General features: G+C 34.8%; 2 protein-coding genes across 2 annotated transcripts; one reads left to right on the top strand and one right to left on the bottom strand.

Annotated features, from left to right (window-relative positions):
* The first annotated feature begins 12,039 nt into the window (after positions 1–12,039).
* Positions 12,040–13,746, top strand: LOC125212716 (UDP-glycosyltransferase 90A1-like). Its single transcript, XM_048112953.1, has 2 exons — positions 12,040–12,984; positions 13,187–13,746. The coding sequence occupies exons 1-2, from the start codon at positions 12,085–12,087 to the stop codon at positions 13,676–13,678; spliced, it is 1,392 nt and encodes a 463-aa protein (XP_047968910.1). The 5' UTR covers positions 12,040–12,084; the 3' UTR covers positions 13,679–13,746.
* Positions 13,747–17,128: 3,382 nt separating this feature from the next.
* On the bottom strand, positions 17,129–20,531 carry LOC125214559 (benzaldehyde dehydrogenase, mitochondrial-like). The gene is made up of 11 exons (XM_048115639.1): positions 20,374–20,531; positions 19,644–19,778; positions 19,419–19,561; positions 19,191–19,344; positions 18,876–19,105; positions 18,631–18,720; positions 18,390–18,563; positions 18,183–18,320; positions 17,964–18,101; positions 17,557–17,618; positions 17,129–17,476 (listed from the first exon to the last, which is right to left on the bottom strand). Exons 1-11 carry the CDS (start codon positions 20,441–20,443, stop codon positions 17,203–17,205), a joined length of 1,608 nt encoding a protein of 535 aa, XP_047971596.1. The 5' UTR covers positions 20,444–20,531; the 3' UTR covers positions 17,129–17,202.
* Between the last annotated feature and the right edge of the window lie 512 nt (positions 20,532–21,043).

The following is a 21,043-nucleotide window of genomic DNA, read 5'->3' as shown; positions in this document are numbered from 1 at the left end:
TCACATTGCATTAGAATAGATGTAGTTGGAGTGGTGTAGTGATTCATTCATTTAATTCTTGCTTTGGTTCACCTTTTTTAGGACTGAATTGTGACCAATTTATTTGGTATACATAAAAAGGAATCTTGCTTTTGAAATATGGAGATGTATTTGAAGTTTATCTTGTTCATGATCAAGGCGTGCATCTAGGCTAAATTCAACCTGTTCGAATTTATTTAATGCTTTATGGCCTGGCTGGGCCATCAATAATTTTACTCTAAATTTATGAGATTGAGATCTGGTAGGAGATTATATACTACTATCTCCGTCCAAAAAAAATAGACAAGGTTATAGATGACATAAGTTTTAATATGCAATTGGTAAAGTAAGAGAGTGAGAGGGAAAAAGTGGTAGAAAGAGTGTTAGTGGATTGTGAAATCCACATTTGAAATGATGCACGCGTAAGGTTAGTAGTTAGTACTCCCTCCGTCCCAAGGAAGATGACCCCTTCTTGGGACGGCACGGGATTTTATGCATGTTAATTTTAAAGCTTTTAAAAATAGAAAAAGAAAGTTATTGAGTGTTAAAAATCGGGTACGTCCACGGTCCTTTTAATCTATGAGTTGGAGCCATGAATGCTTATTTTGATTCAATTTCATATTTTTAAAAAATAAATCGGGTACGTAAAGATATACTAGTAAATATTATAATAAGTACTCGGTATAAAATCAAGGTTGTGCATATACATTTTCACCTTAATATAATAATTAATTTATAATTAAACAAGACAGTCCTTTTATAATCATTTAAAATTTATTTTTATTTGTTAAAATCTTAGCCAATACCTGAAATATTATGAATCACGATCAATTGCTCAGGATTAATAACATAATGTTGATTTCTATCCCCTAACATATAATTTAGTTAGTGCTTCGATGATAAGATCATTTAAGATAATTAAGCTACAATGAGCTATAATTTAAGATACAAATCATGATGAGAAGATAATAATTTTAGTTATTGTTTGGTTGACGGAAAACAAGATAAAAATGATAAATACAGTACATTTGTTAGACTAGATTGCATAGTAGATAAAAAAACATTTTTTTTAATTATAAGATCTTATACAAATATTTTATGTTTATTTTTAAAAGCACCATTTTTCGGTCAGTTACCTTAGCACAAATTTATATTACTCCCTCCGTTTCACAAAGATTGTCCTACTTCGACCGGACACGAATTTTAAGAAATGTAATGAAAAATGAGTTGAAAAAGTTAGTGAAATATGAGTCCTACTTTTATATATTACTTTTATAATAAAATGTGAGTAGGAATGAGTTAGTGGAATATGAGGTCCACTACCGAAAATAGTAAAAAGTGAAATGGGACAAACTTTGTGGGACGGGCGGAAATAGAAAAATAGGACAATCTTTGTGGGGCGGAGGGAGTATAATTTATGTTTTTAATTTATTTAACTAATTTTCAATTAAAAGTACTTTGATACCCTAAATTAATTAAAGATAAAATGTAATATAACATTTTTGTTATTGTGCAATATATGAATATGTTTATCTTATTATGATTACGATTAAGTAAACAATTAAATTAAAAATTAAGCTAAGTTAGGATTAATGTGATCCAAATGAATTATTACATCTACTTAGGATTGTTTAAGCTAAATGAACTGATATTTAGGCTGTTATATTGATGAATAAATTAGTTAATTAATAGTATAAGGTAAAATAGAGAGTAAAATAGGGCCGCGTTTCTCTTTCTGGCGGGAACGGCCCATATCCGAGTTTATCTAACCTTTTGACTTTTTGTGAGGGTAATGGCCCACCAATACACCAACATTACTTAAGGGCCTGAGTCACAAAACTTGAGATAGCAAACTGAAATTCTCAATACAGTAGCGGAGAAGATAGTGATGGTGAGTGATGTGTGGTTACCCGTCCGCAACTTTGCATAGTAACTCCCGTTGGTCGTCTCTCAATAAACAGAAGACAAAATCAACAAAATAGTGTCTTAACCAAGAAATTCTCTTCTGGTTTTAATGAATTCAATCTGGTCACTTAGTTATAGTAGCTGCACCAGTTATTGTGGAACCCTTGAAAGATGTATTGCCCGTGGTAAGTGCTCCTTCAAGCTTAGCATTGCTCAAATTCACCTAATTAAAAGAGGGGTCATACAAACACTTCTATAAGAGAACAGAAACAGCATTGACACCTTTGTTACATTAGCCAAGGAGAAATCTGCTCCTCGGAGATCAGCTCCTGAACATGACAAGTCTTTTTAAGAAAGGAAAAACAAGATATACATACATTTCATTGGTTCAAACAAAACAGTATCTACTAGTTTCATATGTCGACTTGTTAGCATGAACAAGCTCCCATAAACGAAGCTTAAGATTACAGAATGCCATCTTCATTTTATCTGCTCTCTATGTCAATTATGTAGGCTACACTTTCAGATGTAAATCATTGTCGCCATGAGTTACCTTAACTTTTATAGGGTAATAAAATTTAGTCACAAAATCGTAGACATTGGTGCACGTTGTCGGACGGTGACGTAAATGTGATGGTGGGGATGCCTGATTGATACTCCTATTAGTTATGCACAAATTAATTTATAATGATGATGTTTTAATATGTCAGTGATGTATGATTGCTCTATTTGTACTATAGTAATTTATGATATTTATTTTAAAAGTTTTTTATTAAATAAATGAAATTTAAACATTAAGCTATTTAATATTTCTTTATTTCTCTTGATAGTATATTGCAATTATTTTTAGATTTATATATAAACTTTTTTTTATATTTAATATTCAAGATATTTAATTTATAAATATTCAAGCTATTTATTGTAGTTTAGAATGACACGTGTCACCATTTTTGGCGGGAAAATGAGTGTTATATATGCATTGTACTACCACAGTCTGTGTATATATGAAAGCATACGTATTATCAATATTATCGAGAAAGGAGAAAGTGTGTAAATAATCTTTATCAGAAAAAAAAGGCTTGCAAAAGCCTGCAATCTTTATAAGTTGTCATGGGAGCTGGCGTGCCAATTCAGCCAAAACATATCAAAAGTTCTGTAAAGCGTGTAGTAATACTTAAATTTTAATTTTAATTTTAACTTTAATTAAAAAAAGCTAAAATGCGTAAAAATAATTTGTGTATAAATACCAAGTCACATGTTGGTGAAATGCAGTGTACAAAATCAGAATTTGTTTGCAGTGAGGAAATACTCCAAGTTTCACATATAAAAAAATGGCATCATCAAATTCATAGTAGGACTTTTGTTTCACTTCAGGGGATTTTTTGTAGTGGGAATGGAAGAAGAGAGTGAGATAGATAGAGAGAGAGATGGTACTTCTGTGTGAAGCTGATGCAAAGACCACCATCTTCTGTACTTGTACACCACGAGTGAGAATTCTTTGGTATTGTGTATGAGAAGTTTGAAGAGCAACATTCATGAATGAGTAAAAGCCAAAAGGGTGTTCCAACTTCCAAAATGATGATATGCAATAAATGAGATTCTTCTTTATCAAGAAGACCCTTCCTTACTTGGAGATCTATAATGGAACACTTGATACTCTCGCTGAATTTTTATTAAACGTTTTTGGGTAGCTGCCATAAGAATTTCATTTGTGTTTAGCTTTGTAGAACCAGATCGACACCGATGATGGGCTCCTAAATCGAGACATGGTCGCAGATGGAGGTCTCGGGTTGGGCTTCGGCGGCGGATTCGCTATTGCAGTCGATGATGATCGAGCGGAGGATTATGGTGACAGCTGACAATGAAGAAGCAAGCCATGGCCGCCAGAATTGATTGAACAAGACGGTGGATTCTAAAGAGTAATGTGTTGAAACTGAAAGTGTGTACTATCGCAGTGGGCCAAATAGATTTTGAAACTGAGTCAAGATCACATTTTTGTATCGATTAGTAAATCTTTTGTTTATTATAGTCGGTTTATAATAATGCATGTATAATTTTGTTATTCTATACTTGAATGAGTACTAATGATATTTCCATCTTTGTTCTTTAAAATATAGAATTCACTTTTTTTTTTTTTTTTTTTATTCAATTTCGCGCTCTAAAACCTTTATTGCCTCGTGACGTTGTTAGAATGACCTTTTTGATTTTATGAATTATTGGATCCAATAAAAATAGTTTTAAACAATGATTGTATACGATTAATTTTTTGATGTGTGTGTATTTGTTTGTACCTTTATATATCGTAATTCCATATTATATTCAAAAATTTTATAAAATGACAAAGAAGGTTAATTACAAAAATTAAAAGGTGAGTAGTTGATTTGAGCACATACAAAGTAATGGTTAATTGTAATTAATAATTCCTAGCTACAATAGTTTTGAACAATAAGGGTAGTGGCAAGTTTTACTTCCACTAATGTTATTGTAGTTAGAGAGAGATCCAATGATTCGGGAAATGACAACATAGATAACTATCCTCATTAACTATTTATTTAAACTTTCTTCTCAAGTTTATGATGAACAATAAATTTTGTTTGCCAATTTAATATTAATGGGAGGAATGTTTTTTTATGGACGAATGAATATAAATTCAAAGTTCACACCACAATATACTTGAACCCGGGGAAATTACCACTCTATTACTTGGTCGACTCACACACATATTGGATGAATGTATTTCTATTTATGCATGGTTAAAAGAGACTGAAAAAACTTTCAGATGTAAATCATTGTCGGCATGAGTTAGCTTACGAAAAAAAACTTTTATAGGGTAATAAAATTTAGTCACAAAATCGTAGACATTGGTGCACGTTGTCGGACGGTGACGTAAATGTGATGGTGGGATGCCTGATTGATACTCCTATTAGTTGTGCACAAATTAATTTATAATGATGATGTTTTAGTATGTCAATGATGTATGATTGCTCTATTTGTACTATAGTAATTTATGATATTTATTTTAAAAGTTTTTAATTAAATAAATGAAATTTAAACATTAAGCTATTTAATATTTCTTTATTTCTCTAGATAGTATATTGCAATTATTTTTAGATTTATATATAAACTTTTTTTTATATTTAATATTCAAGATATTTATAAATATTCAAGCTTTTTAATTCAAGCTTTAGCATAAATATTCAAATTTTTGTAATGACGTGGTTAATGGTACATATGATATAGAAAAAAAAATATTTACAAAGTTTTCATAAAAAACATATCTTAAACTTATTAAAAGAAAAAATTATTAACCCTCATATCAACCCAATCATTCATTATTTTCAATTTAAATTATAAAACAACTACTACTACATTAGACCGTACATTCGGTGTCACTTCAACTCAAGAGGGAAAGTAAAATTTCAAATCCTTTTTACTAAGTAATTATATTAAAGGCGTGTTTGATAAGTTAGTAATACCAAGATAGAGAATTATATATGGACATTTCTAATTGTTTGATACTCCCTCCGTTTCTTCATAGTTGAGTCATTTTTCCATTTCGAGAAGTTTCTTCATAGTTGAGTAATTTCCATATATGGTAACTTTTTTCTCTTTCTTACTTTACTCTCTCTTACTTTATTCTCTACTTTATTCACTTTATATTTTATTCTCTCTACATTTTCATCTCTCTTACTATTTTATCTATTTATTTAACACACCCAACATTCATTTCTAAAACTCCGTGCTGAAAAGTTCCGCATCAACTATGAAGAAACGGAGGGATTATCATAGTTAGCTTAACTCAAAGCCCAATATAAGACAATGGTCCTCTCCAATCTTACCAAAATTATAACTTTAACCATGTTTATGTAACTCACCAATTTGTCAAGTTAAGCCATGTTATTTAATATACTATACAAATTTAGATAATTTCTGTTCTATCAAACAACAACGAAAAAAATCATATCTTTGCATATCTTGACATGAAGCCCGTATTTCTTATCTTATTTTACATATCTTCTCATATCCCATCTTTTTTATCAAACGAGTCCTAATAGTATATAGTTAGAATTCATTTGACTTTGATTTAAAATTACTCATATTTTCTCTTTTTAGACTTTTCAAACTATTGGAACATTAGCTAAAAATTATTATGTGTATTTGCAGTTTGATAAGTGGCTTATATGGCAATATCACGCGAATAGGATGAAAAATAAAAATAATTCTAGAGTGGGTAGAATAGAATGAAAATAAGATAAAGAAACAATCTTTTTATTTCTGTCTCAAAACCTTTTCAAATAGAATTACATTTTTCTTTATTTATATGTCTTATTCTATTTCATCCACACGTGCTCTTCTTTTGTTACTCCGTATTTCTTTTATACTACTACACTCATATCAAATTTTAAAATAATATACAATCATCTGCCAATATATGAAATGTTTTATTGAGAGTGGGTTGGGAAAAATACAAATGCCTTTTTGTTGTTGTTTATAATATTTTAATTATTTAATATTACAAATACTTATTTTAATTAGTTCTTAGCTATAAATATTTTTTTATATTATTTACTCTATATTCTTTATTTTAAATTAATATATCTTCATTATTCAAAACTCTTTTGTCCTGTGCATAACACAGGTGGTAACACTAGTTGGTAAAGTAAGAGAGTGAGAGGGAAAAAGTGGTAGAAGTAGTGTTAGTGGATTCTGAAATCCATATTTGAAATGATGCACGCGTAAGGTTAGTACTCCCTCCGTCCCAAGGAAGATGACCCCTTCTTGGGACGGCACGGGATTTTATGCATGTTAATTTTAAAGTTTTTAAAAATAGAAAGAGAAAGTTATTGAGTGTTAAAAATTATGAGAGGTGAATAAAGTAAGAGAGATTAAAGGTTGTTGATGTTTAAGAGTAAGAGAGATGCAAAAAGTAAGAGAGATAAAATGTTGTTGGGTGTTTAAAAGTAGGAGGGATAAATAAAGTAAGAAAGGGAAAAGATAATTGAGTATTTTAAATATTTCCTAAATAAGAAAGGGGTCGTCTTGATTGTGACGGACGAAAAAGGAAAGTGAGTTATCTTCGGTGGGATGGGGGGAGTATTTGTTTATAACTGGTCTAATTATAGTGAACATTCAAAATAGCAAAATTAGTTTATTTTTTTTTTTGGACGAGGGCTATATTTACATACATAAATTAAATTAAGTTTTTTTTTATAAATTCAATGGTGTGGGGCTTTGCGTTTCTAGCCCAATAAACCCTCAACGTACCTTCAATAAGTTAATAGCGGCCATATATTAAGGGTGTCTCCAACGGCGCCCTTTCCACTCGTCCGTTGGCGACGTTCGACCGGACGAGCGCCATAGTGGGCGGGAAGGGCGCCCACGCCCGTCCCGAGTGCCCCTGCGATGGCCTCGCCCCTCCCGTCGACGGGCGAGTGGGACGGGCGCCACTGTGGCGAAGGTCGCCCGTCCCGGTCGGACGTTCGACATTTTTATTTTTATTTTTTTTAATAAATAATAAACTATGTCTTTTTTTTTAATTTTGTAATTTTTTTAAACTATGTTTTTTTTGGAAGGGGATTATGTAATTTTATTTTTAAACTATTTTTTTTTTTTAATTATGTACGTTTTTTTAATTATGTAATTCTGTTTTTTAATGTAATTTTCGTATTTCCCGTTCGTAATCGTGTCGAATTTTATTTCCGTGAATTTAAATTTTAATTGTGAATTAATTTAATTGTGGGAAGGGCTAGTGGGAGGGGCGAGTGGGAAGGGCTAGTGCAGTGGGAAGGGCTAGTGATGTGGCAGTGGATTAAGAGGGGCTAGTGCTGACGTGGGAAAGGGCGAGTGGGAAGGGCGCCGCCGGAGACACTCTAAGAAATGGGCCAAAGAATCAATATAATAGTAAGCTATATATGTTAAAATATAGTAATCAAATAGAGATAGAGAAATTTTTTTTTGGAATACTGTTAGTTGAAAATGGATAAATGGGAGAACGAAAATATGTAAGAGGAATAAACTAGTGAGAGAAAGACACTAGTATTTTAAAAAAAAATTAAAATGAAAAAAATGAGGCTATTAGTCGTGGTATGATGAAACGAGCCGTTTTAAGAAACAGGGGGACATCTTTTTTGGTCCACGAACTTTGTCAAAGTATCATTTTAGGTTCGTCAACTTTGAAAATATCATTTTAGGTCCGTCAACTATGAGTTAATATCATTTGAAGTACTTTTTCACTATTTCCAAATTTTTCTGGACGAAAATGTCCTCAATACCTTGAAGGGTATTTTAATAAACTTTATCACATACTCATACTTTTTATAAATATTTTTACTATATATTTTTGACGAATTTTATAAATATGATTTAACCTTCAATAAGATATGGATACTCGTAAAAATTAATGTCACAATCAATAAACGATACTTGAGTATTGATATATTGATATTATTTTTAAATAATATATCAACATTCAAGTATCGTCTATTGACCGTGACCTTGATATTTTACGAGTATCCATACCTCAAAAATATTTTAAATTTTTTTAATAATATAATGTTGAAGAAACTTTTCTTGCATGTTACAAAATTAAGTGATAATATTGAAGGCCAAATTATATTTAGAAAATTCGTCGAAAAAATATGAGTATGTGATAAGTTAGTTAAAAATATGTACTTTCAAGGTATTGAGGGTATTTTCATCCATAAAATCTTGGAAATAGTAAAAAAGTACTTCGAATGATATTAACTCATAGTTGATGGACCTCAAATGATATTATCAAAGTTTACGAATCTAAAATAATACTTTGACAAAGTTCGTAGACCAAAAAAGATGTTCCCTCTAAGAAATAATAATCCACTTGTACTCAAGACATAGTTCATTTTGTCTTTTTGGTGCGTCAACCTAAATTAGTTTATTTATAATTTTGGAATCTGTCTTTTTCATCACGCTTTAAACTACCAATGATGTAGGTTTTCACCGTCCAATAATATTATTTTCACAAATTCTTTTCTCATTTTCTTTTCTATTTTTTTAGTTTTTTATTAAACTTTCTATCTTTTTCAAAGATTTTATTTTAAAAGGTCGGAAGAGAATATAAGAAAGTGAATACAATAACTCATCATGTTCTTCAATTATTTAAACCGAGTACGAAGGGTATATGCAGCGCCATGCCTTGAACAAGTTTTATTAGATTGTTAACATATTTATTATTTATATTACTCCCGCGTCCCATAATAGGAATCATATTTGATTAAGCATGAGTTTAAGAAATGTAAAAAAAATTGGATTAAATAAGTTGTGGAATATGAGTCTCAATTATATATACTGGTTCTACCCCTGCCCCCAAAGATGGATTCATTCTTTGTATGTTTGTCACCGTGAGAACTACGTTTGGGCATTCATCTCAAACTCCATCTCCTTCCATCCCTCTCTTTTGACCCAACTCAGCACCTCTCTCAAGCTAAGAAGCTCGGCCATAGAAGGGTCAGCTACCCTTCCCACCTATCCGCACATCGCCGCTACCATCATCCCTTCAGAATTTCGAACAACCGCCTCACAACCTACTTTTCTTTGCCCCAGGAACACAGCAACATCTATATTGCATTTTAGTACACTATTCTGCGGCTTCACCCATTTTTCCTTCAATGAGGTCTCCCACCCCGTCCCCGTCCACCAATATCATTTTGAACCTGAGCTTCTCTCCAAGCCGTCAGACAACGACGAGCAGCACCAGTAATTCCAGCAGCTGACCCGTTCTCATTCTGCCAAATAATTTTGTTTCTGTTAAACCATAGATGCAACAACACAACAACCACTTCTTCAACTTCCACCTCTAAATCACCACCCACTATTTTTTCCAACCATTCAATTAACCCCCTCTCACCTGGCGAGATTATTGGCACTCCAAGCCTCTGCCAACAATCACGAGCAAGACCACAAGAAATAAGACAATGGATAATAGTTTCTGTCTCAAAGTTGCACACCGGGCAGATCTCCGAAACCTCCATCTGGAGTTGTCGCAATCGGTTCCTCGTTGGAAGGAAATATTTACATGCCTTCTATAAAAATATTTTCACTTTAGGTGGCACTTTTAATTTCCAGAGTTTACTCCACACCATCGAGTATATATCCACTCCAAAGGAGCCGTCGCACAAAAACTTATATGCTGAGCGTATAGAGAAAGATCCCTTTTGCTCCGGCCACCAGAATAATGCACCCTCTCTAGAGCTCCGGGCCAGTGGGATGCTCAGCAGCTGCTCTGCTTCTTCTTCATTAAACACAGCTCTCCCCACTGCTTCATTCCACACATGTGCACCCTCAAAGAGCAACTTTGACAATATAGCATCACAGAATCGAACATCTCTACAAGAGATTGGATGGAGTATATCGACACTCGGCCACCAATTTCTCCCATAAATGGGCGTTTCTCTTCCATCGCCAATGTGTTGCCTAAAGCCAGCCTTCAATCGATCTTTGACTGCCACTAATCCACTCCAAAACGAACTTTGATTACCCACCTTTCTAGCATCAAGAATCTCATGTCCAGGAAAATATCGAGCTTTAAGAACCCGTCCAAATAACGAGTCAGGATTCTCAATCAATCTCCATAGCTGCTTTCCCAACATTGAGATATTAAATTCTTTCAACTTTCAAAAGCCCATACCTCCTTTACATTTTGGCACACAAAGTCTATCCCAAGCCGCCCAATAAATTGTTTTCTTATGTTCTTATCTCCCCACCAGTGACCATTTAGTATTTTTCCAAGGTCATCACAAATTCCGTCTGACAGTAGGAACATATTTATCCAATAGATGGGTTGGGCCTGTATCACACTTTTAATAAGTACTTCTTTCCCTGCCTTAGAGCAGAGATTTATTCCATCCTACCACCCTTGTTCGTACCTTTTTTTTTTAGAAACCAAAAAGCAACCTTTTTATCTCTCCCAACAAACATAGACATCCCTAAATAAATACCACATCCATCTGATAAATTTACACCAACCATGGAAAAGTATTGAACCTATAGATGAGTCGGTGACTAGACGAAATATTTATCACCTTCCATCCATCCCATCTAATGTGTTATTCTAGCATATAGTTTTATACTACAATATTGGTATTTGTGAGTTAAATGAAAATAGAATAAAATTAATAGAGTGATATTTTTAATATTAATAAAATGATAGTATTTTTTAATTTGAAAAATATGTCATTTAAATGGACGTCTAAAAAATAAAATTTGTTACTATTTAAAATTAGACGGATGAAATATTTATTTTATACTATATACAAAATATGAATGCAATCAATAACGAATAGGTTAATACTGTTCCGCCACAAATTCTCGTATCAAGAAGCATCACAAATCATGACATGTAGAAAGGTGAAATCTCCAACATAAATTATCACAATAAAAATGAGCCGAACCCGAATATTGAATATATCAATTTTATAATTATAAATACAATTAATTATAAAATTAGAGAAGATCTTCCTAGAATAAACCGTGGGGACTAAAGTCCAATTAATTAGCCGATTACATTAAATGCTAAAACCGCTTGTAGTGAATCAAACTCCAGCCTATAAAATTAATAAAAAAAGTTTTATCAACTAAACTTGATTTCATAGTCTACCCCTATTTATCTTCGTCTACAATTAATAATTTTATTTTTCTAATTTGAATAATCCATAAACATTATTCTATTTTTTATATATTTATCTTTGAAATAAAGTGAATTACATATTTCCCTAATATTACTTAAATTATGAAGTGCTATTTTTAGAGAGTTGTCAAATTCTAATATATTCACACTTTTCAAAATCTGAAAAATAAATCACTAAAGATAAAATTATATGTTTATGTGAAAACATATTTAAAATTCGCGAACAAAACTTCTTTCCGAACTTAATTAGACATTATCATTTTGCCCAACGCCATTTTATCCACGTGTTTTAAACCGGTTGCCACGTCAGCACGCAATTTTCCAAAAAAGAGAAAGGTTGGGATGATTGTCCTTTTCCCAATCCCAATTTGCCATTTTGTAAATATCTCTAGTGAGATTAATGTTAGTAATTAAATGAAGGGAGTATAAAGTGACACTCCCCCACTCTACAAAACCTTACACCATAAACAAATTTGTCTCAACACACACAAAAAAAAACTATGGGTTCTAACTCTCCCCCAACCCTACACTTTGCCATCTTCCCCTTCCTCTCCCAAGGCCACATCATCCCCCTCCTCCACCTCTCCCGCCTCCTCCACCGCCGCTCCGCCGCCGTCACCATCTTCACCACCGCCTCCAACTCCCCTCCCATCCGCGCCGCCCTCTCCGACACCAACATCTCCGTCGTCGACCTCCCCTTCCCCCAAAACACCCCCGGCGTCCCTCCCGGTGTCGAAAACACCCAAAACCTCCTCTGCGAGTCCTCCTTCGCCCCCTTCGCCAACTCCACCAAACTCATGCAAAAAAGCTTCGAATCCGCCCTCGAAAACCTCCATCCTCCGCTCTCCTGCATCATCTCCGACTCGTTTCTCGGGTTCACTCTCCAATCCGCCAACAAATTCAACGTCCCGAGGTTCGGCTTCTTCGGAATGGGGGCTTTTTCCTGCACCATGTACGAAACCCTAGGCCGAGAGAGGCCTCATTCCGCCGCCGCCGATTTAGACGAGGCCTTTCCGATGCCGGGGTTTCCCGGCCTCATGCTGACGAGGAACGACTTCGAGCCGCCGTTCAACGCGGCGGCGCCGGTGGGGCCTTATGTCGATTTCATGAAGGAGCAGATGGCGGCTCTGGCGAAGAGCGATGGCTTGATCGTCAACACTTTTTATGAGATGGAGCGGTCTTGTGTTGATTACTGGGATCGGAAAATCGGGCCGAAAATGTACTGCGTCGGCCCGCTGTGTGCCGCCGCGCCACCGCGCACGGCGGCGGCGGCATATTTCCGGTTTTTGGATGAGAAATTGGCGGAGGGGAAACCGGTTTTGTATGTGGCGTTTGGGACGCAGGCGGAGGTGTCGCCGGAGCAATTGAGGGAGATCGCAATTGGGCTCGAGCGATCGGAGGTGAGTTTTTTGTGAGTCCTCTGATGCACTATTTATTAACACTAAAATTAACTGCAGTTTGTTTGAGTTGTGAGATGATTTTTCCACTGATGCACTATTTATTAGCACTAAAACTAACTGTAAGTATACGATATATGTGAGTTTTTTTGAGTCTGATGCACTATTTATTAGCACTAAAACTGACGGTAAGTATACGATACAGGTGAATTTTCTGTGGGTTTTGAAGGGGGAGAGGGTTGAATTTGTAACCGGTTTTGAAATTAGGGTTGGAGAAAGGGGGATTGTGGTGAGGGAATGGGTTGATCAGCTGGAGGCGCTGAAGCATGATGGGGTGAGGGGGTTTCTGAGCCACTGCGGGTGGAATTCGGTGCTGGAGGGGATGGCCGGCGGCGTGCCGATTGTGGCGATGCCGTTTATGGCGGAGCAGCACCTGAATGCGAGGCTGGTGGCGGAGGAGCTCGGAGTGGGGATCCGGGCGATGCCTAAGGGAGGGTCGGTGAGGGGATTGGTGGAGGCGGAGGAGGTGGAGAGGGCGGTGAGGGAGCTGATGGGAGGGGAGAGGGGGGCGGAGGCGCGGCGGAGGATGGTGGAGTTGGGTGAGGCGGCTCGCGGCGCGGTCGGGGAAGGGGGGTCGTCGGTGCGGACGTTGGATTTGCTGATTGATGAGATGAGACTTCGTGCTTGTGTAATGTGATGGTATAATGTTTTTATTAGTACAATATTTGAAGTATTAATGCAATTACAATTACAATATTTATTCAATTTAATTAGCTCTTCTATTTCAAATTTTGTTTAGATTATAAAAATTATGACTTATCATCAAACATATATACTATCTAGAAAATTGTAAAAATAATTAAGTTCGCACAAAAATAAATTCATCCAATACTGTAGACCATCGTTCAATATAACAACGAAAACGAAAAGTATGTCTTAGACCAAAGGTATCGGATTTGATTATTTCGTGATGCAATCCTTAAATTTATGTTCCTTTACTATTAGAAAAAGTAAATAAAAGAAATATTCTTTTTGTCCAATTTAAAATGTCCATATTATAAAATGATACGAGATTTTCAAAAGAATTGTTAAGTGGAATATGTTTAGGAAAAGATATTTGAATATTTTAATAATGATAAAAAAAGATGAATTTATTTTTAAATAAAATTTGGACATATTGGGTGGAAATATATACGTACTAAAAAGTACTAATTGAAAGATAGAACTTTGACTCCGTGTATAAATCCACAGTCAATAAAAGTAATTCAAAGATAGAACTTCGCTTAAATCCCTTGGGGTGCAATAATAAATGAAAATTGCTAACTGCTGGAAGTTGACTTTGCTGTATATCATAAAATCTCCACTAATAAATTTAAATTGTACTAAAAGTTAAAGTATCTACATTAATGGCATTAATTGGGATGTTTGCCTGCATACGGTCAATTTCAAAATCAAAGTTAGTGTAAAATTGTTTTATTTTAAATTGAAGTCGTTCACATGCAATGCATCAATCCTAGCCCCACCAGAAATATAATTTCGACTCTAAACTAAATTATTTTACTACGAATTACAAACATTCGTTGCCAAAACAATTAACCATGTTACTTAATTAGTTAGGGTTTATTATAGTATATCCAAATTAGTTATAAAATTAATTTTCAACGTTCATTTTTCTTACATAGTAATTAACTGTTGGGGTGGACAAACAATGTTTGTGAATGCTCACAGATTGCCTAATCTGAAATTCTGTTAACAAGATTGATCACGCTGTTAATTATTTAAAATTTTATAGAACTCTCATGTGTTTTTTTTATATCATAGGAGAGTATTAGTCTCAATTGAGTCGGTAGTACCAATTACTTCATTAAATCATGCAACTTTCAACAGATAACAAATTATTTATAGTAATTTTAAATCATGCAAGTTTGAAAGTCTTTTCGGAATCGACCCCATAAAATTAATATTTTTGGTCTGATATTCTAACATAGTTAGAAGGACGAATCCATCCAAAATTAATTGGGATATGAATGGTTTCCTCAGCTGATGTAGCTGGGCTCCACGCAATTATTTATGTAGTACTATAATTTAGTAACTAAATAAATAATTTGGTCAATTATTAATTGAATAAAGTATTAAATTTAATTGGACATTTTTAAACACAAAAATTCAAGATTTCTATATATGATATTCATATAAAAAATCATTCTATTTGGTTATATGTATTGTGATTGGCAAAAACATATACTCGTTCAATCTCATTCAAGATTATCTCCATATTTTTTAATGGTACGATGTTTTGGGTGGAGTAGTTAAATATGATCAATGTGATTGGATATTTTAATGAGGAGGTATGAAAGAAAAATTTGTTTCTAAATATGGAAAGTGGAGAATGAGATAAAATGCAAGGAAAAGATGAACATCTTGAATGAACGGAGATAGTATATTTCTCTTTATGGTTTCAAAAATAGTTTCTCTCTCTTTTATATTTCTATCTCTAGTAGTACTATATTTATTCACTAAATATTGAAGATAGGAGCACTGTTGTGGTTATAGTTGAAAATATTGTGGTAACATAGTTTTCCAGTTTTGACTGAATATACAGTCATAAATAACATCTCCATTATTAAATTAGTGTTTCTATTTGTTTGCTTTTCCCAAGCACAAGCTGACTCTAAAATTGTTGTCTATCACTTTAAGTCATTCACATCTAATAACTAAACTATAGGAACAGAAATATATGTGCGCATGTGAGTTGGCGTAAAAATGTTGATGTCGAGGCTAGAGATTTCAGATTAAAGTTCTCCATATCGCAATTTTTAAATTTGAATTTATTTACCTAAAAAAAATTAGAAACATGGTTTACATAATTTAGGAATTTCAGAGTATCTAATTAATTAACTTAACACTAAACATATAAATGGTTTACATACTTCAGGAATTTCAGAGACACGCCTCAATCAATTTCAAACAAGCTGCTACCAAGCTTAGCAATATCAATTTTAGGGTTAGTAGCTAATTTAACATTAATTTTTGTTAAATTCATGTTTTAAACATGAACTGTTAATATGGTGAAAAATTAATTTGTAGTAAATTTACCAGGTTTAAATTTTACAGCAAATTAAAATCCTCTGTCTCTTAAAAATAATTTTTTTTTGAAATGATACAAATATAAAATTGGTAAAGTAAAAAAAAATAGAGAAAAATGTGTTAGTAAATGGGTCTCACCTCATGAATTTCAAACTATATATTTGAACTAACCATTATGTGTTATTTAAATTGTAAAATACAGCCTAAGTAGAGTTTTTTTTTGGAGCTCAATAATTCAAGCCCAAACTCATAATTTCAAAGGCCCATAGTCTAATAATATCTTACAACATTGCATTGCTTGATAGTTGAAATTTTATACTCCCCATTTTCTAAGATTTAATGGTCCCAATATTTATATGGTTGGAATGGGATCATGTTCGATTTTGTAGTATAAGAAACGTGTATGCCATATAATGTTTTGTGCGTAGACACATATTAACATAGCGTGATATATAAATAATTTGACGTTATATTTTTTTAAATTTTAGTGATATTTTTTAATACCATTTCATATAGATCCTGACATATTAGACGATGTGACACAAAAGCACAACACTATGTCCAAAGTTCAATAATACTAACAGTTAATAATAGGCTATAAATTTATAAATTTTGACCGAAATTCAGTATTTCCCACTGAGTATGAATTACCCTGAATTGAACCGACGGAGAACCTATGATTATGTAGGTGGTCAAACCGGTCAATATTAGAAACAAAGTCGATTTTGTATGTAACTTGGAGCTTAAAAATTTCTTTCAAATTTCAACAAATTCCAAATTGTGAGAATTAATACAACATTAGTTCATATTTTTGCAACTAAATTTTAAGTTTATTTTTAGCTAGTCTAAATAACGTCATTTTTAATAAGTGCAAACAACATTTTGTGCATAACTTGAGCTTAAAATTTTCTCACAATTCAACAGAGAAAATTCACTATACTAAACAAGTTCATAATTTTGCAACTAAATTTTAACATCATGAAAAATACTCCAGACTTTTATCAAAGTTTGTAATTTTAGGGACAAATAACCCTATTATCATTATAAAAAGACAATTACATGATCAAAATAACACATGGACCTTATTAAAACTGTTTTATCCATCCATGTCTGAAGCAATTAAACAGTTTTATCTTACAACCAAGCAGGATTCTTCAAAGGGGAAACCACAGCTTTCACCTGCAGGTAGTTGCTGAGGCTGTAGATCCCCTTCTCCCGCCCGATGCCGCTCATCTTGTACCCTCCGAACGGGATCCCCGCGTCGAACACGTCAAAGCAGTTCACCCACACCGTGCCGGCCCTCAACCCCCTCGACAATGTGTTGGCCGTGTCAATGTTAGATGTAAACACGCCCGCTGCTAGTCCATACCGCGAAGCATTTGCTCGTCTGAGCACCTCGTCGATGTCCCTGCACGCCCCAACATCGATCACTCGTGCCACACTTGTACAAATGTGTAACCAAATTAACAAGAGTAGTGCAAGACTTACTTGAACTTCAAGATGGATTGGACCGGCCCGAAAATCTCGTCCTGTGCTATCAACATATCGTCCTGTTTCACACTCGTCAATTAGGATCGTAAATAAATGAGTAAAGGACAATTTTGGTCATAAACATATGACCCAAATACGAATTTGGTCCAAGACATTCACTTTTTGGAAAACAGATCCATAACAAATGAAATCCTTGTCGGAGTATTCCTTTTTTGACTGTTCCGTCAAAAAAAGGACTACTTCGGTGACATTTTCATTTGTTATGGACCTGTTTTTCAAAAAAGTGAATATTTTGGACCAAATTCGTATTTGGTCATATGTTTAGGACCAAAATTGACATTTACTCTATAAATAAATCCACATCGACTTGGACCTACTCTGATACCAAATATAGACAGCCATACCTTAACGTTGGAGAACACCGTTGGCTGAATGAAGTAGCCTTTTGATCCGAATCGTTCCCCTCCGCATTCCAGAGTGGCATTGCTGTCAATGCCCGATTTTATGTAGCCAAGAACCTTCTGGAACTGCTCCGAGTCGATCTGATAAGATGTCGAAAGCAATCTTTAAGCAGATCATACGACGAATGTGGTTACAGTGTACAAATGCAGAAAGTTACTTACCTGTGGACCTTGCTCGATCTCTTTCTTGAAGGGGTCGCCAACCGTGCGTCTAAGAGCGCGTGCCTTAGCCTTGGCAATGAACTCGTCGTGGATCTTTTCGTGGACATATGTGCGCGAACCAGCGCAGCAGCATTGGCCCTGTTTGATGGTGGATTTGAGTGATGAAATTTAAGCATTTGATCATCAAATTGAGGTAGTTTATTTAACCTGGTTAAAGAAGAGAGCAAAGTGTGCTAGCTCCACGGCTCTATCGATATCAGCGTCCTCGCATATGATGAATGGAGATTTGCCCCCGAGTTCGAGTGTTACCGGCTTGAGATTGCTCTTTGCAGCTAGCTCGAGGATGATTTTACCTGTCTCGGTTGATCCGGTGAAGGCAATCTGCAGAAGAGCAGCAGAGGTTTCATAAACTAAGTTGAGAGTTTGAAACTTAGATGTCACAAAATACCTTGTCTACATCCATGTGACTGGCGAGAGCTGCACCGGCAGTTGGGCCGTATCCAGACACGATATTGAGAACGCCCTCAGGAAGGCCGGCCTAATGAAAAGCCGAAACGAAATCAACCTTAGGCGGATGAGTATAACAAAAATTGAACTTGTTGGTAACAAGTTCAATTTAATCACATTGTTGATTTCAACTATGTTATGAATAAAGATACGTTGCACGAACAACAAAGACGAAAAGAAAGCTACCTCGTGGAACAATTTGGCAACGTACAAAGCAGTCAAGGGCGTCTGCTCGGCACTCTTGAGGACAATGGTGTTTCCACAAGCAAGAGCAGGGCCAACTTTCCAAGCGAACATGAGAAGCGGAAAGTTCCACGGAATGATCTGGCCAGCAACACCGATTGGCTCGTGCAGAGTCTGAACGTGGTGAGGTCCGTCAGCAGGCACTGTCAGTCCGTGGATTTTATCCGCCCAACCTGCACATACACGAAAAACAACCAGACTCTCACAAGTTTTGCCTCATTCAACAACAACATATCGGGCACTCAAACGATACGTTACCAGCATAGTAATGGAACAATCGAACAAACATAGGAAGTTCAGCTGTCAAAGCTTGCTGGTATGGCTTGCCATTGTCCCATGTCTCGAGCTGAGCTATCTCTTCAATGTTTTTCTCGACTAAATCAGCGAAACGCAGCATTATACGCGACCTTTCCTAAACCATCAAACACCATCAGGTATGTAACAATCTTAAAAAATGAAGGGGAATCAAAATGCACATATCCTTACATAAGCACTCATTTTAGGCCATGGCCCTTCGTCAAAGGCCTTACGAGCAGCTGAGACTGCGCGGTTGATGTCTTCCTTATCGCCCTCAGCAACGTGGGCGATGACTTCTCCGGTCCGGGGATCCAATGTGGGGAATGTTTTCCCTGAACAGAGAGAATTGCTGCTGATTAAGTCCATATCAATTGAACTATGCAGAAAGACTAATTCTTGCATAAATTCTATTACCAGATGCTGAATCCACAAATTGGCCATTGATGAGAAGCTTGGTGTAATTGATTTGAACAGGAGGAGTTATTGGCTCCTCAAGAACTGCAGCAGTACTAAATCTTTGCATTCCCCTTCCATTTCCATATCTTCTACCTATAAAAAGTACATCAATTATTAAAAAAACACATCTTTGCATTAATATCAAGTAATAGAATCATTTTGGTCTAAATCAATTCATTGGATGCTCAGAAATTGGATTCCTTGCAAGAAAATGAAAAAAGGGTCATTTACTACACGATAGAAAATACAGAAACTCATCATCAAAACATAAAACCAAGAAAAAAATCTCATCTTTAACTAGGATTATCAAGATTATCCACACCCATAAGTCTCAAAGTCCTAAAACACTTGCTTGAATCACTAGCAAAAACATGAAAATGAATCCACCATTTAATTAAACCAACAAAAAAGATCACAACTTTATCTAGGATTATCAAGATTACCCACACCCTTTAAGTCTAAAAGTCCTAAATCACTAGCAAAAACACAAACAGGAGAAAATCACCAAATGAAAAACAACAGTGGAGGTGAAGATGGATTGAAAAATCACCAAATGAAAAACACACAGTGGAGGTGAAGATGGATTGAAAAATCACCAAATGAAAAACACACAGTGGAGGTGAAGATGGATTGAAAAATCACCAAATGAAAAACACACAGTGGAGGTGAAGATGGATTGAAAAATCACCAAATGAAGAAGCAGAAGAGGTGAGAGAGAGAGAGCGAGAGAGCATGGAGGAGATTCTTCGAGCTGCCATGGAGAATCTTTTTTCCTTTTTTGTGAGCCTGCAAAATTTTGAAGATATGATGAAAATGGTGAAATGTATAGTCACCCTCTCACTTCACTCCAGCAAAATCCCCCTTAAAAGGCCTGTTTGGAAAGGTATATTCCAGAATTATAATAGGCTAACCTTTTACATCATGACGTCTAAATCCATATTTATGTGAGAAAATGAGCCAAACACGGCCTTATTTAATCTCCATATTCAACAAAGGTGACTTGTCTTTATCTTGCATGTCACTATTTGATTTCATAATTATCTCTATAGCTTTCCACGCCTTTACTTACCCATTCTCTCTACCAATCCAATCCAATTAGTGTTTTGATTAAGCATTATCGTTTAGCTTTTAATGATTATCGTGGCGTTTAATAATTAATGGCATAGCAACTAGAGAAAGAACAAAAGAGACATGCTTCAATACCAGATCAATTACCTTTTATTTTTCTAATTTTGAGCAAAATGTTATCATCAGTCAACATTTTCTTTTTGAAATTGACAGAACGCCACATGGGATATTTGTACTTGAAACTCAAAGTGATATTAGAAATAAAATATTATTGGTGAATGAAATAGAGG

This window comes from Salvia hispanica, chromosome 3 (assembly GCF_023119035.1).
Source record: "Salvia hispanica cultivar TCC Black 2014 chromosome 3, UniMelb_Shisp_WGS_1.0, whole genome shotgun sequence".
Lineage (NCBI taxonomy): Eukaryota > Viridiplantae > Streptophyta > Magnoliopsida > Lamiales > Lamiaceae > Salvia > Salvia hispanica.
Note: the sequence above shows the minus strand (reverse complement) of the source record. Positions and strands in the feature narration are given on the sequence as shown.

What these genes read in the sequence shown, in the direction of transcription:
- LOC125214559 (XM_048115639.1), bottom strand. Translation starts at nt 20,443, where the DNA reads ATGGCAGCTCGAAGAATCTCCTCCATGCTCTCTCGCTCTCTCTCTCTC. An exon ending in ATTGTTCCATTACTATGCTG is followed by an intron (nt 19,106 to 19,190) that starts GTAACGTATCGT and finishes GTGTATGTGCAG; the next exon opens with GTTGGGCGGATAAAATCCAC. An exon ending in CGGTGTTCTCCAACGTTAAG is followed by an intron (nt 17,619 to 17,963) that starts GTATGGCTGTCT and finishes AGTGTGAAACAG; the next exon opens with GACGATATGTTGATAGCACA.
- LOC125212716 (XM_048112953.1), top strand. Translation starts at nt 12,085, where the DNA reads ATGGGTTCTAACTCTCCCCCAACCCTACACTTTGCCATCTTCCCCTTC. An exon ending in TTGGGCTCGAGCGATCGGAG is followed by an intron (nt 12,985 to 13,186) that starts GTGAGTTTTTTG and finishes TATACGATACAG; the next exon opens with GTGAATTTTCTGTGGGTTTT.